Here is an 11,859-nt window from a genome sequence, read left to right as displayed (position 1 = left end):
CTCCGGAATCGCAACCTCAACGGAGTGTCACTCACAGATTGTAAACGTCCAGCCCACCCCAATCACCTTGACCAGGGGAACAACGGCCGCACTGCTCCCAGCCGAACACAAGTACTGGAGGATATACTTCCCACTGATAACCTCGGACCGTCGTTCGGGGATTGCCTCTATCACATGTCAATAGCCGCATCACATCACCTTCACATTCACCTTCACCTTCCCCATAGAAAACTCACCAGCAGCATACGTATTCAATCCGTTAAACGAGCCCATCAGCCCGACTCCAGCCCAGAACGCCGCGATGATGGGCACCGCCATGCCTCCGGCTCTCTTCTCAAGTGTCCACCCATAAACCAGCACCGCGACTGGCAGCACCCCGCACAGCATCGCCAGCCCGCTGTTCAATCTATCCTGCGGGAGCCGCAGTCCTCCACGGCGAGCGATATACCGTTTCACGGTGCGGTCAGACAGTCTCCCGCCGATGATACTCCCCAGGAGGAATCCCGCGCCGGGGACGAGGTAGAAGAGGCCGCTGACGAGGGCGGAAGTGAGGTTGAAGCGGGGGTTGAAGATTTCGCGGGCGGAGGTGAGGAGGCCGTATTGGAAGATGGCGAGGAGGCCACACGTTACGTCCTGTCTTGTCAGCCTCTTCCCGGTCAATTATTGGTTTGGCAGGTACATACACATAAAAAAACGTTGGGATACAACCACTGCCGGAAGATCCGGACGGGGTTGAACATGGCGAGGACCTCTCGCAGGGAAGAACGGCGTGGGACACCTTCGCCCTCGCCCTCGGCTTCTCTCTTCTTCACCTCCGGGACGAAAAACAGCGAAAGCACGAGGCCCAACCCGGCCATGCCAACCTGCACCCAGAAGATGACCCGCCAGTGGGCGAAGGTCACCACCAAGCCGCCGATACACGGTCCTTACCCGTCGTCAACAGCTTCAATCAGAGAGAATCCCAGAGAGAGAATGCCTACCAATCGCCGGCCCCGTTACCGTCCCAGCCATGAAGAACCCAACCGCCGTCCCCCTAACCTTCTACACCACAATCAGCTCTATCACACTCACACACGCACACACAGCCAGAGAGATAAACGATCATACATACCGCCTCAAAAATATCCGCCAGGATAGTCTGCCCCTGCACCATAAACGACGTCCCCGTCAGCCCCCCAAGCACCCTAAACACCGCAAACACACTACTCCCCCCCGCAAGCGCCGTGCCCACCGAACACCCGCAAAGCGCCGCAATCGCAATATTATACGCAACCCTCCGCCCAAGAAGCGCAGTGAGGGGGCCCCAAATAAGCGACGAGAAGCCCATGGCCAACAACACCCCGGCGTTGATGATATTCAGTATTTCGGGGGTTGTGTCGAACTCGGCTGCGATTTCGGGGGTTGCGGGGAGGAGAGACGTGCTGGAGAAGGTGACCACGAAAGCCATCCAGCTGACGACGACGAGGATGATGCATTTGCGCCAGAGTGGGAGATGCCATGTATTTCGCGTGTTCTTTTCGGGGTCGAGATCTGCCATCGGGGTTGTTGTGCATGGGCTTGTCATCACTCAGTCCTCTGTTGGTGTGTCGGGATAACGGACCCATTTGTCAATCAACCAATATCAAGATTTTATATACTCCGTAGATTCAGTTCTATTCAGCCATGCTGTAGGGGAATACGTTGAATTAAATATGTACACTGAACGGATTCTTTTCCGGGAAGTGTTCGGCATGCCGAGTATAAGGCCGAGGACGACTCTTGCGAGATCCACTTTGCTGCAGTTATACTTCGGCGACTGGCACCGAGACTCGGTCAACTAGCACAGCCTCCGTTCGCTGATTGTAGCCTCTGGGATATTATGGATGACCTTCGCTTGCACTACATGACTGGGAACAGTAATAGATAGTAGTAGGTGGTTGCTTCTCATTTCTCAACCTTTTTTCCATAAATAAATTAGCTGCTGGGCAGTCCTTTGGCCTTCTAATCTCCAATTTCTACCTTGACAGCATCTTAAATTATATCTACCATGGCGGATCCATAACCTATAAACGCATTTATTAACTAAATCATTCATTCAACTAATGTCCACGAGACCGCCAGGTGGTCTGGTATAAACGCAAAGTTTCTGACGAAAGGAGTGGAAGCACCACACTACTTGGCTAAAAAAAAAGTATGTACTCAAACAAAATCTAAAACCAGACAAAGACAACCCCTCCACTGCATCCATCTAAAATCGGTCACCTACAGCACAAGCATACCGACACCAGCAAAGAGAGCAGTGGCAATGTAGGCCCCAAACTGCCAGTTGCCAACCTTGACAGCCATGGGGCTAGCGGCAACACCTGCGGCTCCCTTGGAAGTCTCACTTGCGCTGCCGGAGCCGGAGCTGCCAGTGGCACCGGCGGTCACGGACCCAGTGCCAGCAGTTCCGGCCTGGCTGATCAGAGAGGCGCAAGAGCCCGAAGCATCAGCACCCTTCTTGGTCTGGGCCTTGCCATCAAAGTCACAGGCGGTCGCGGCCTTGTTGTTCTTCTTGTAGTACTGGTTCATGACGAAAGAGAGCTTCTGCTTGGCGCTGCAGACGCTGTAAGCTCCGTAGTCACCGCTGGTGGAGTTGGAGTTGATTCCACCGCACACACCGGCGGCGCAGAGATAGTCGAACAGGTCGCCGTACTCCTTCTCGTCCACAGAATCCTTCACAGTGCAGGACAGAGTCTCGACCATGCAGTCACACAGCTCGCTGTTGGGACTAGGAGGCAGCTTGTTGGAGGCCTCCCACTTAGCACCGACCGAAGGGCAGGTAGGGACGGCAGTGTTGGAGGCAGTGTAGCTTGCACTGTTCACACCGGTGGCCGTTACCTTCTGCATCTGAACGGACAGGTAGGAGAAATCTTCCTTGGTCTTGACATTGTCGCCGCTGACCGAAACCAGACCGTAGTCATTGGCCTCCTGGAAGTACATATAGACAATACCACCGCTCCAGACGTCGTTCATCTGGGGACCGTACAGAGCGGCGACATCGGTAAACTTGCGGGGCTTGGGGTCAATGCAGCCGTACTCGGAGAAGAAAGCAGGGACAGGGTACTTGGAAAATTCCTCAGTGCGGTCCTTGTAGCCAGACTTCTCGAAGGAAGAATCACCGCACCACTCGTAAATGTTGTAGCCGAACATGTCGATAGAGCTCTCCTTATCACCGCAGACAAGGTAGTCGGCCAAGTCGGCACGGATGTGGGCGTCGTCGTCGGTGGCGTATCCGACAAGCAGGGAGGAGCGGTAATCCTTCGACTTGATGTACGACTTCATGTCTCGCACGGCAGCCTTGACGTAGGCAATCGAATTGGTGTTGTTGTTGTCATTGGCGACCTCGTTACCCGCGAAAAAGCCAATGACATTGCTGTACTTGGCAAAGGCGTCAATGACGCTGGTATAGCGCTTGTAGAGGTCGGTGTTCCAGGCAGGGTCCGCACGGTTGATGGACTCAGATGGCGCGGACAAATCCGTAATCAGGTAGATGCCGGCGTCGTCCAGGAGCTTCATACATTCATCATGGTCCTTCGTGGGATCGACAGCATAGGTACGGATGACATTGGTGCGCAGCTGCTTCAGGTAGGGAATGTCACGCTTGCAGTTGTCAACATTGGCCAGAGGATCGGTGTAGTCGGAGTTCTCGGTAGATGTGCCGTTGGCCTGGTACTCCTCTGCATGGGATTAGTTTCGGGGGGCGACCGGTTGATGGGATTTCTCTGAGACATACGTTGGTAGGCGACACCGCGAATGAAGCTGAAGGCCGGTCAGTTCCTGAACGATGATGGTTGGGAAGCGACAGACAAACTTACAATTCTGTTCCGTTGTTGGAGTAGAAAAACTTGTTGCCCTATATCAAGTACATATGAGTTAGCATCCAATGCGATCGTCCAGCAACAGGCCTTCAGTACCTTGGCTTCGATGACGGGCAGTGTTGCGAGGGCGCTGCCCACGAGGGAAGCCCCAGCAGCGGCGTAAACGAACTTCATGTTGTATGTGATTAAAAACGAAAGCGAACTCAATTATAGATGATGATGATATTGATGGTCTCTGAAGAGTGGGTTGATCGTCTCGGTCCGCAAACCCAGTTGATATCAAACCCACAGGGTCCTAGGAGGAAAACGACAGAAATATGGACAACGAATGACTGACGGCGGTTACACAAGGAGCCGTTGGATTGATGGAGAAAAATAGAATACAAGGAGGGAAAGAAAGGATGTCGAGAAGATGAAGAAAGAGCAGAAGAAGAAGAAGAAGAAAGCACGGGGATGACAGGGAAGAAGAAGATGGGAAAGGAGAACGCTGGAGCAGGCACCAAGGCAAGCAAAGCACTTGGGAGGACTAGACGGGAGAGTGTACAGAGCCGTAAGCAGCCCCTGTAATAATACTACCCAGTCACTAGCCGATTATAAATAGTATACGGAGTACTCGACTGTCAATCATCCAATTGATTCTTTGGAACATTGAGACATGTACTGAGCATGTGGGCTGATGATTGGGCGTCTACTAACTGAGTCCATCTTCCTACTGTAGTTGATGGAGACCATTCGTCACAGTTGTCTCACTTGAGGATATCCAAGGTGGGAAATCTGGTGTATCGCCAAGTATTCTATGCATGTATGTAAGTACGGAGTAAATAATGATCATTGCTTGAGAACAATCAAAGCAATCAATGGGAGGGAAGCAAATGATACGTCCAGGGACAAAGATTGACATTCTCGGTGATATAATGGCGGGGCCTTTGAAACTTAGCGCCAGGGTCTGGGCGCTGATTTGTCACTGGGATGGGGCGTGTATTGCACGAAAGAATGAAATTACAGCCAGATTCCTGTATGCCTACCTTTGCCCAGTTGTCTTGAGGTAGCTTGGCAGAAGATAGGGGCATCAGCGTTGCTTCGCTCTCTCAAGTTCCGGCTTGTCAGTCTTGTCCGGCTTGTCCAGCTTGGCCTGGATCATGAGCTCTAGAATCGCCAGCATCGATTATCAGAGCATCCGCAGGTCAAAAGGCCCAAGTCCTACAAGTCGGCTTACTACAGAGTACGGAGTAGTACTCCGTATATCTATCCTTATCAGCTGCCTAGGCAATGATACACCCCCGGGCAATACAAGGCCTTACCAGGGACGGGCAACCAGGGTTAAGGGTCTGGAACCGCCCTCCAGCCCACAGTAATAAAAATTTTCAGTCTGTTGTACTATTAGTCAGCTGAACATAAGTAGCTAACATATTCTATGGGGTAGTTTATGCACGCATGCAGCCATTTCCTGACATCGTCTCACTAACAACCTGACTCCCATGTGCAATGATGACTCCGCTTTTCTTTTCAGTCATAACTTTAAAATACTTTACAAGGTGTATTAAGTAGCAATTGCGCCGCATTTTGAGAATCAGATTATCTCAGAGTCCTACCGCTGAGAAATATATCATTATGTGGATATTCTGCCGTGATTTTAGCCATATATACTCCGTCGCAGTGAGCATGAAGGATATATATATATTGTGTGTAGACCACACAACGGCTGTGTTAAATACGACAAGGCAATAGATGCAAGCAAAACAGCTCACGATCTCACCACATGATGGCGCAAGGGTCGGACACCTGTACTGATGATCCGAATTCAGCAGTGTCTTGATCAGCAGACAGCAACAGAGGTAAGTGCTACTGACGTGTCTTGTTGCATGACAGTTGGGTATCACTTGATGACTGTGCTAAGGGTCAACATCCAAAATCTAAGAGGGGAAAAAGGGGGCTTTAAGCATGATAGTTCGACCAGGTTCTTGACATCAATTGAAAGTCAAGAGCTGAGCCTTGAGGCACAGATTGAAGCTGAAGTGTAGCTGATGTGATTGATTGGGGCTGGGGCTGATGATTTGGTTTGGTTCCTGGACCTGCTGCAGAGTAGTACTCCATATGGACCCAATCTATCCCAGACCCACGGAGGGTACTGCAATCAACCATGATTCCATGAAACCCAGACTTCGTTGAAAGTCTTTCTTCACATAGATTGGTCAACAACCTGATACCTAGTGGATGTGTCCTTTTTGAGAGATATAGAAAGTGGCTTTCTCCAAAGCACATGAGGGATTGACTCTCCCAAATTTGAGAGCCAACCTCAATGGGTTAGGATCTACGAAGGAGCCACTATTACGACGTGCGGCGAGTCAAGAAACACTAACTTTATTGGTTTGGCGCCTCAAAAATCAGAATCAACGCGCACATAAGAACGAGTGCACTATCGTCTTTGACGACTAGATAACCCATACCATCGTAGACAACCTCACAGATCATCTAATGACTGACCGCTGAACTTTTTGAAATATAGAAGATCACATCCATGTCAGGGGAACTGGGTTGCTCCGGTCTCGTTACAGGCTTGCAGCAGCCACATACTCAACAATGATGGGTCACGAATCTCCGTGCGTCCAGGGTACGCTATCCAGAGGATAAACGCACACTTGTTGTGGCTATGCACTACATTCGCCAATAATAATGTCCTCTCCATGACGACGACGATATGGTTCTGTTGAGTGGATGAAAATCGCCAAGCAAAGGATAGTTCTGCCAAGTATCCTTCGCGCCTTGAGATGTCATCCCTTTTTTCGCTTTTGCTTTGCTGGTGTACTCAGAGTACACCATCACTCCTTTCAGATTGTAACTTTCTGGGTACTGTGTTGCTCGCTGGTTGAACGAGCCTGCAAGAACCCTGTCACTCTTTTTTTTTATTCTCAATTGTGCAATTGGCCGCATTCGTTCCTTTCAATCTGCTACAGCGACCCATATATTTGACAGCTATTCTTGTTCAAAGCTTGTCCCTTCCAAGTCATCTTGTCGTAGTCTTGTTGGCCACTGGGGCTGAGCGCTGAGGTACGCGCCACATCTCGTCGACTGCGATCTCTACCAAGCCACGAGTGGTCCACGTCAATATACTGTAAGTCATTGCAAAGATCTTTGACTTGTTTTTAAGCCGATGAAAGAACACCCCTGTTAGTAGTTAGTACTGGTTGTCCTTGTCTGTTGTTGGGCACTACTGCCCCCTTGCCGTTTCGCATCTTGCATCCCGCTCTTCTTCACCTCATCCTAATAACCTGACTACTGCAGTATCACTATCAATTTTTTCAGGAATACCTGCCTTCTAGAACAAGAACATCATGCGTAAGTTTGGCCCTGATGTGCTGTGCCAAGCACGTCTCGACTGATGTGTCTCGGCGCCCAGACATCTACCGTCGTCAAGCCAGGAACCTGGCCTGGTACGATCAGGAAGGCGAACAATCCAACCACAATCCCTTTAAGAAGTTCAGAGCGCGGCCGCGACGGTCCAATTCCTATCGGTTGGAAAGCGGACTCGCTCCCGTTCGCACGGCGGGGGAGGTGCGCATGTCGGAGGAAAGACGGCGGCGGAGGGACATGACCGACGGCCTGTCCGGCCCAGAGCACGCAGATACTTTTCCGCCAGAGTCATCAGGAACGGACGGGCTCTATCGAGCAGAAAGTGCAGAGAAATCGGAGCCCGAACCATCGATGCGCAGCCATGAACCCATCAACGTGTCCAACCAAGAGGGGCAGGATGAGATCCCCGAAGGAAAACCTCGGAAGAGGAAGACCTTTATGAGCGGCCATGGGAACCAGTCTGAGGATGGGAATTCCCAATCTTCGGTGGAGGAGGCGAAGGATATGCCTGACAAGCAAAAGTTCACAGCCGTTGGCCAGCTCAAGGCGACTCTTTTTAACTCTTGGATAAATGTTCTCCTGATTGCCGCGCCAGTTGGAAGTGAGTTGCGGATATGACGTGTCTGAGTTCTAACTAACAATCTCAGTTGCACTGAATTACGTCGACGTCGATCCGGTGGCGGTCTTCGTGGTCAACTTCATTGCTATTATGTTTGTATCCCGATCCCACGTCCGGACTCGGCTAACGTATCCAGACCTCTTGCGGCCATGTTGAGTTACGCCACGGAAGAAATCGCCATGCGGTATGTCTATTGCTGGGTGTCGAGGACAGAGCTGACGTGTCCAGGACTGGCGAAACGATTGGTGGTCTGCTGAATGCATCATTCGGGTAGGTGCTCGATCGTTTGGAAACCAGACACCACCCCGACTGACAATAATAGTAATGCGGTCGAATTGATCGTCGCCATTATTGCCTTGGTCGATAAGGAGGTGCTTATAGTCCAAACGTCACTTATAGGTAGTATGCTGTCGAATCTGCTGCTGGTCATGGGCATGTGTTTCTTTTTCGGCGGTGTCAACCGTCTTGAGCAACACTTCAACCCAGTTGTCGCGCAGACAGCGGCTAGTCTTTTGGCGCTAGCGGTGGCGAGTCTGATCATTCCAACCGCGTTCCACGCGTGGTCTGGTGGTGCGTCAATCCGGCCGCAGATTAGGAAGTTTGACTGACTTGTACAGCCGGAACCGTGGGAATCGCTCCCTTGTCGCGAGGTAAGATTGCTGGCAATGCGCCGAGGACTGTCGCTGACAAACGCAGGCACCAGTATCATTTTGCTCTTCGTCTACGGATGCTACCTCTTCTTCCAGCTCAAGTCGCACACCGAGATCTACAACAGACCCAGCCCCAAGGTCGAGAAGCGGCGCCAAAAGGTGTCGGAGGGCGATGCCAGTCGCGGCCTGGCCCAGATTGGCAAGATGACGGCCACCATGGGCGGCCAGAACGCGCAGCAGATGAAAATCCACGAGGAAGACGACGAGGAGGAACAGCCTCAGCTCAGCATCTGGGTTGCGGTCCTGACGCTGGCCATCTCCACCGCTTTTGTCGCATTGTGCGCTGAATTTATGGTAAGTCTGATGCATCATTTTGAGTGTCCGGTCAGGTCAGGGCTAGACTGACTGTCCAGGTTGGTTCCATTGACGCTCTTACGGAGCGAGGCGGCATCTCGAAGACATTCGTCGGGCTGATCCTGCTTCCTATCGTGGGTAATGCGGCCGAGCACGCCACGGCGGTGACGGTGGCATGCAAGGACAAGATGGATCTGTCGATTGGAGTGGCTGTGGGATCCAGCATGCAGATCGCTCTGCTGGTGCTACCGTTGATTATTGTGATAGGATGGATTATGGGTATGTGCTATTCCTCGAATACTTTGTTGACCGTGACTGACTGGCAAAAGGACTCGAGGATATGACTTTGTATTTTGATGCGTTCCAAGTGATCCTGCTCTTCGTTTCGGTGTTGCTGGTATGTTTATTCCCCTGGTTTTTGATTTTCCTGTCGTATGACGGTGCTAATTCTTCAGGTGAACTATCTCATTGCCGATGGCAAATCGCACTGGCTCGAGGGTGTGCTGCTGATAACGATGTACCTGATTATCGCCGTGGCTGCTTGGTATGTATGCTTCCATTACTGCATTGTAACTAGTTGCTGACATGTCTTCAGGTTCTATCCTAACAAGATCGAGACAGCTGCTTAATATCATATATTATACGGACTTCACTCATCCACATACGCTGGGACGACACGCTTTCATGTCCTTGGAACTTTTGTCGAATCTTTAGTTAATGTTCAATCGGTCGCTTGATTGTTTCAACTGGGGTATACGTAGGCATCAGCAGCTGTCAGTAGCCGCCCATCTACAAACTTGGAAAGCACAGACTCTACCTAGTACGCTCACGAGAAAGTACTCTGTCAAAAAGTACGTTTGGCCCGATACAACGGTCTATATCTCCCCCGAGCGCCTTGTCCAAACCCCTTATTGGCCTAGCCGAACCCGTCCACAAGCTGTGGCGTAGCGCAGCGAATCAGATGACGGGAGTTATTGCATCGTGGCTATCACCTCAATCTCGGGGAAATCGGGAAATCGACACATGGACAGGGTGGACTCAGTGGCGTGAGCAGCATCAGTTGATGATTGCTGGGACAGGTACCTATGAGTATGGGGGTAGGTAGGCCTACAGAGTACAGACTGCTTTGCATAGGTACTTGGACTAGGATAGATGGAGCTCTTCTTGCTCTGTAATTATAAACTGGGTGAAAGTAAAGGCAAGAGTTGCGATTGAGTACGGAAGAGTAAGGTAACTTCAAACCAGGTATCTATACCTATTCCTACCTACGGAGTATACCTATACCCTGTCAGAGATGAATTCAATTGGCCACCATCCGAGCCAGGTGACGCCTTCGGATGGGTCGTCGGATGCCCTCAGCCTCATTCCTCAGCTGTCTTAGATTGCGCGCTGTTTTGCCGAATTGAGATATGCCCGTTGCTGCTCTGTGGCTTTTGATTTCAATTTTTCCTCCATTCATAGGTACAATAGCCGATAGATAGATATTAATTCGTTTTGAGTAAAGTAGAATAGCCGGCTGTGGGAATGGATCGGAGCATTCCCCGATAATTCGCCGGGTTTTTCCTTAACGTTAGCTGGTAAGGTAGACTAGAGAAGGAAGGTAGGTAAGTACGGAGTACCAAGGGTAAATAATCCTACCTGGCCATTCCAATGTCCTTGGTTGAAACTGTAGCATGTGCTTTTTTTTTTTTTTTTTTTTTTTTTCTTTTTTTTTTTTTTTTTTTTCATAATCAAGGTCGGTATATCACAAGTACTCCCGTCGTTTAGAGAGGCAAGCTTGGAACGAAACCATAAGATGAACGTGGGATTGCGGGGTTTATCGGTTCGCTTGTGCCTCGGGTGAGAAGGGCATGGGGGAGAAGAAAACCAATCATGGACATCGGCTAAGCCCGAGGAGCGGCCACGGGATAAGTCAACTCAAGTAAACATGCCCGGCTAAAATCTGTTTGACTTGAACTTTACTGCGAGTGTCAGGGTGGAGGAGGGTGTACTCTGTAGGCTCCTGCAGTTGCCGCCCGGGTGCGGAGGAGTCCCCGACAGTCGGTCGGAGGGTAAGTGCTGCGGAATACCCTTTGTAGTGAGAGTGAGAGATTCTTGAAGCGAAAAGATTAAAAACATTGTCAATCACGGGTACAACATCCAGAAATTGAGGTAGTATTCAGCTGTCACCTTGAATCTCCTGACTGGTCGACAGCACCGACGTACTGTGTAGTGCCCAGTACACAGGTACAACTCTACGAGCACTCTAACACTCTTATGATTTGAGCTCTACTCTCCCCGCGGGGAAAACCCAATGCAGGGGCCCAACTCAGGGCCCAGATTTCCGTTAGTCATGAAAAATGAACCCATCACACGGTCGACGAGTCGGACAACTTCCCACGTCCCAGGGAAGTCTCCAAAGTCTCCAAGTCTCCAACCCATCCCGACACGACGAAAACGAAGTCATGCTGAGGTAACGGGTAGAGGATTGGTCTACCCGAGGTTCTACGGATGGGTGGTAATGTGATTGTGTCGTTTCCCCTCACTTTTTACTTTATTTTTTATTTCGTGGTTCGCCTTCCTTGTGATGCACTGGACAGAAAAGAAATCGAGGTTGGACGACAGTGTTACCGTATCGACTGGTCCCTCGGAAGTAACTCCGTGTTGAATTCTCCGTAGGCTCCATGCCATCCATCCCACACCCACAATTCTTACACTGCAGACAGTAGTGGCAGCCATCGCAGACACCAGACCGATCGGCACGGGATTGGGTATACTCGTATTCGACAGTACCAGTCAGACTACGGATTACCAGAAAAAGAACCATGATAGATGAAATAGGATAAATGGTCCGCTAGCGAGCTTGATGACTGATTAGATCTATCATAGCCAACAGCCACATGGACATGGACATGACACTGGAGAAGAATTAACCATTTTACCGTGTAACCATGCGGAAGATGACCGGGTGGTGGATGGATTGTTAGGTAATATTACCCATGCTGTTCCACCACACTGCTGGTAGCCGGCTTCTTCGGTCCGTCCTGGGTGTGCCGATATGTTTCAT

The 11,859-nt window shown here is 50.6% G+C and overlaps 3 protein-coding genes across 3 annotated transcripts; 1 reads left to right on the top strand and 2 right to left on the bottom strand.

Moving 5' to 3' along the window:
* Positions 1–27: 27 nt before the first annotated feature.
* Positions 28–1,537, bottom strand: AFUA_2G05350 (putative MFS transporter; the record flags this gene model as incomplete). The annotated part of the gene is made up of 5 exons (XM_744572.1): positions 28–167; positions 237–648; positions 684–925; positions 981–1,041; positions 1,112–1,537. 5 exons carry the CDS (start codon positions 1,535–1,537, stop codon positions 28–30), a joined length of 1,281 nt encoding a protein of 426 aa, XP_749665.1.
* Positions 1,538–1,928: 391 nt separating this feature from the next.
* On the bottom strand, positions 1,929–4,470 carry gel4 (glycoside hydrolase family 72 protein). The gene is made up of 4 exons (XM_077804093.1): positions 3,936–4,470; positions 3,837–3,874; positions 3,755–3,780; positions 1,929–3,698 (listed from the first exon to the last, which is right to left on the bottom strand). The coding sequence occupies exons 1-4, from the start codon at positions 4,011–4,013 to the stop codon at positions 2,242–2,244; spliced, it is 1,599 nt and encodes a 532-aa protein (XP_077660257.1). The 5' UTR covers positions 4,014–4,470; the 3' UTR covers positions 1,929–2,241.
* Positions 4,471–6,116: 1,646 nt separating this feature from the next.
* Positions 6,117–10,246, top strand: AFUA_2G05325 (hydrogen/calcium exchanger domain-containing protein). Its single transcript, XM_744570.2, has 13 exons — positions 6,117–6,951; positions 7,122–7,175; positions 7,237–7,791; positions 7,838–7,901; positions 7,946–7,993; positions 8,038–8,079; positions 8,132–8,379; positions 8,427–8,459; positions 8,506–8,813; positions 8,873–9,092; positions 9,143–9,210; positions 9,269–9,357; positions 9,409–10,246. The coding sequence occupies exons 2-13, from the start codon at positions 7,172–7,174 to the stop codon at positions 9,440–9,442; spliced, it is 1,713 nt and encodes a 570-aa protein (XP_749663.2). The 5' UTR covers positions 6,117–6,951; positions 7,122–7,171; the 3' UTR covers positions 9,443–10,246.
* Positions 10,247–11,859: the final 1,613 nt, after the last annotated feature.

Source organism: Aspergillus fumigatus, chromosome 2, assembly GCF_000002655.1.
Source record: "Aspergillus fumigatus Af293 chromosome 2, whole genome shotgun sequence".
Taxonomy (NCBI): Eukaryota; Fungi; Ascomycota; class Eurotiomycetes; order Eurotiales; family Aspergillaceae; genus Aspergillus; species Aspergillus fumigatus.
Note: the sequence above shows the minus strand (reverse complement) of the source record. Positions and strands in the feature narration are given on the sequence as shown.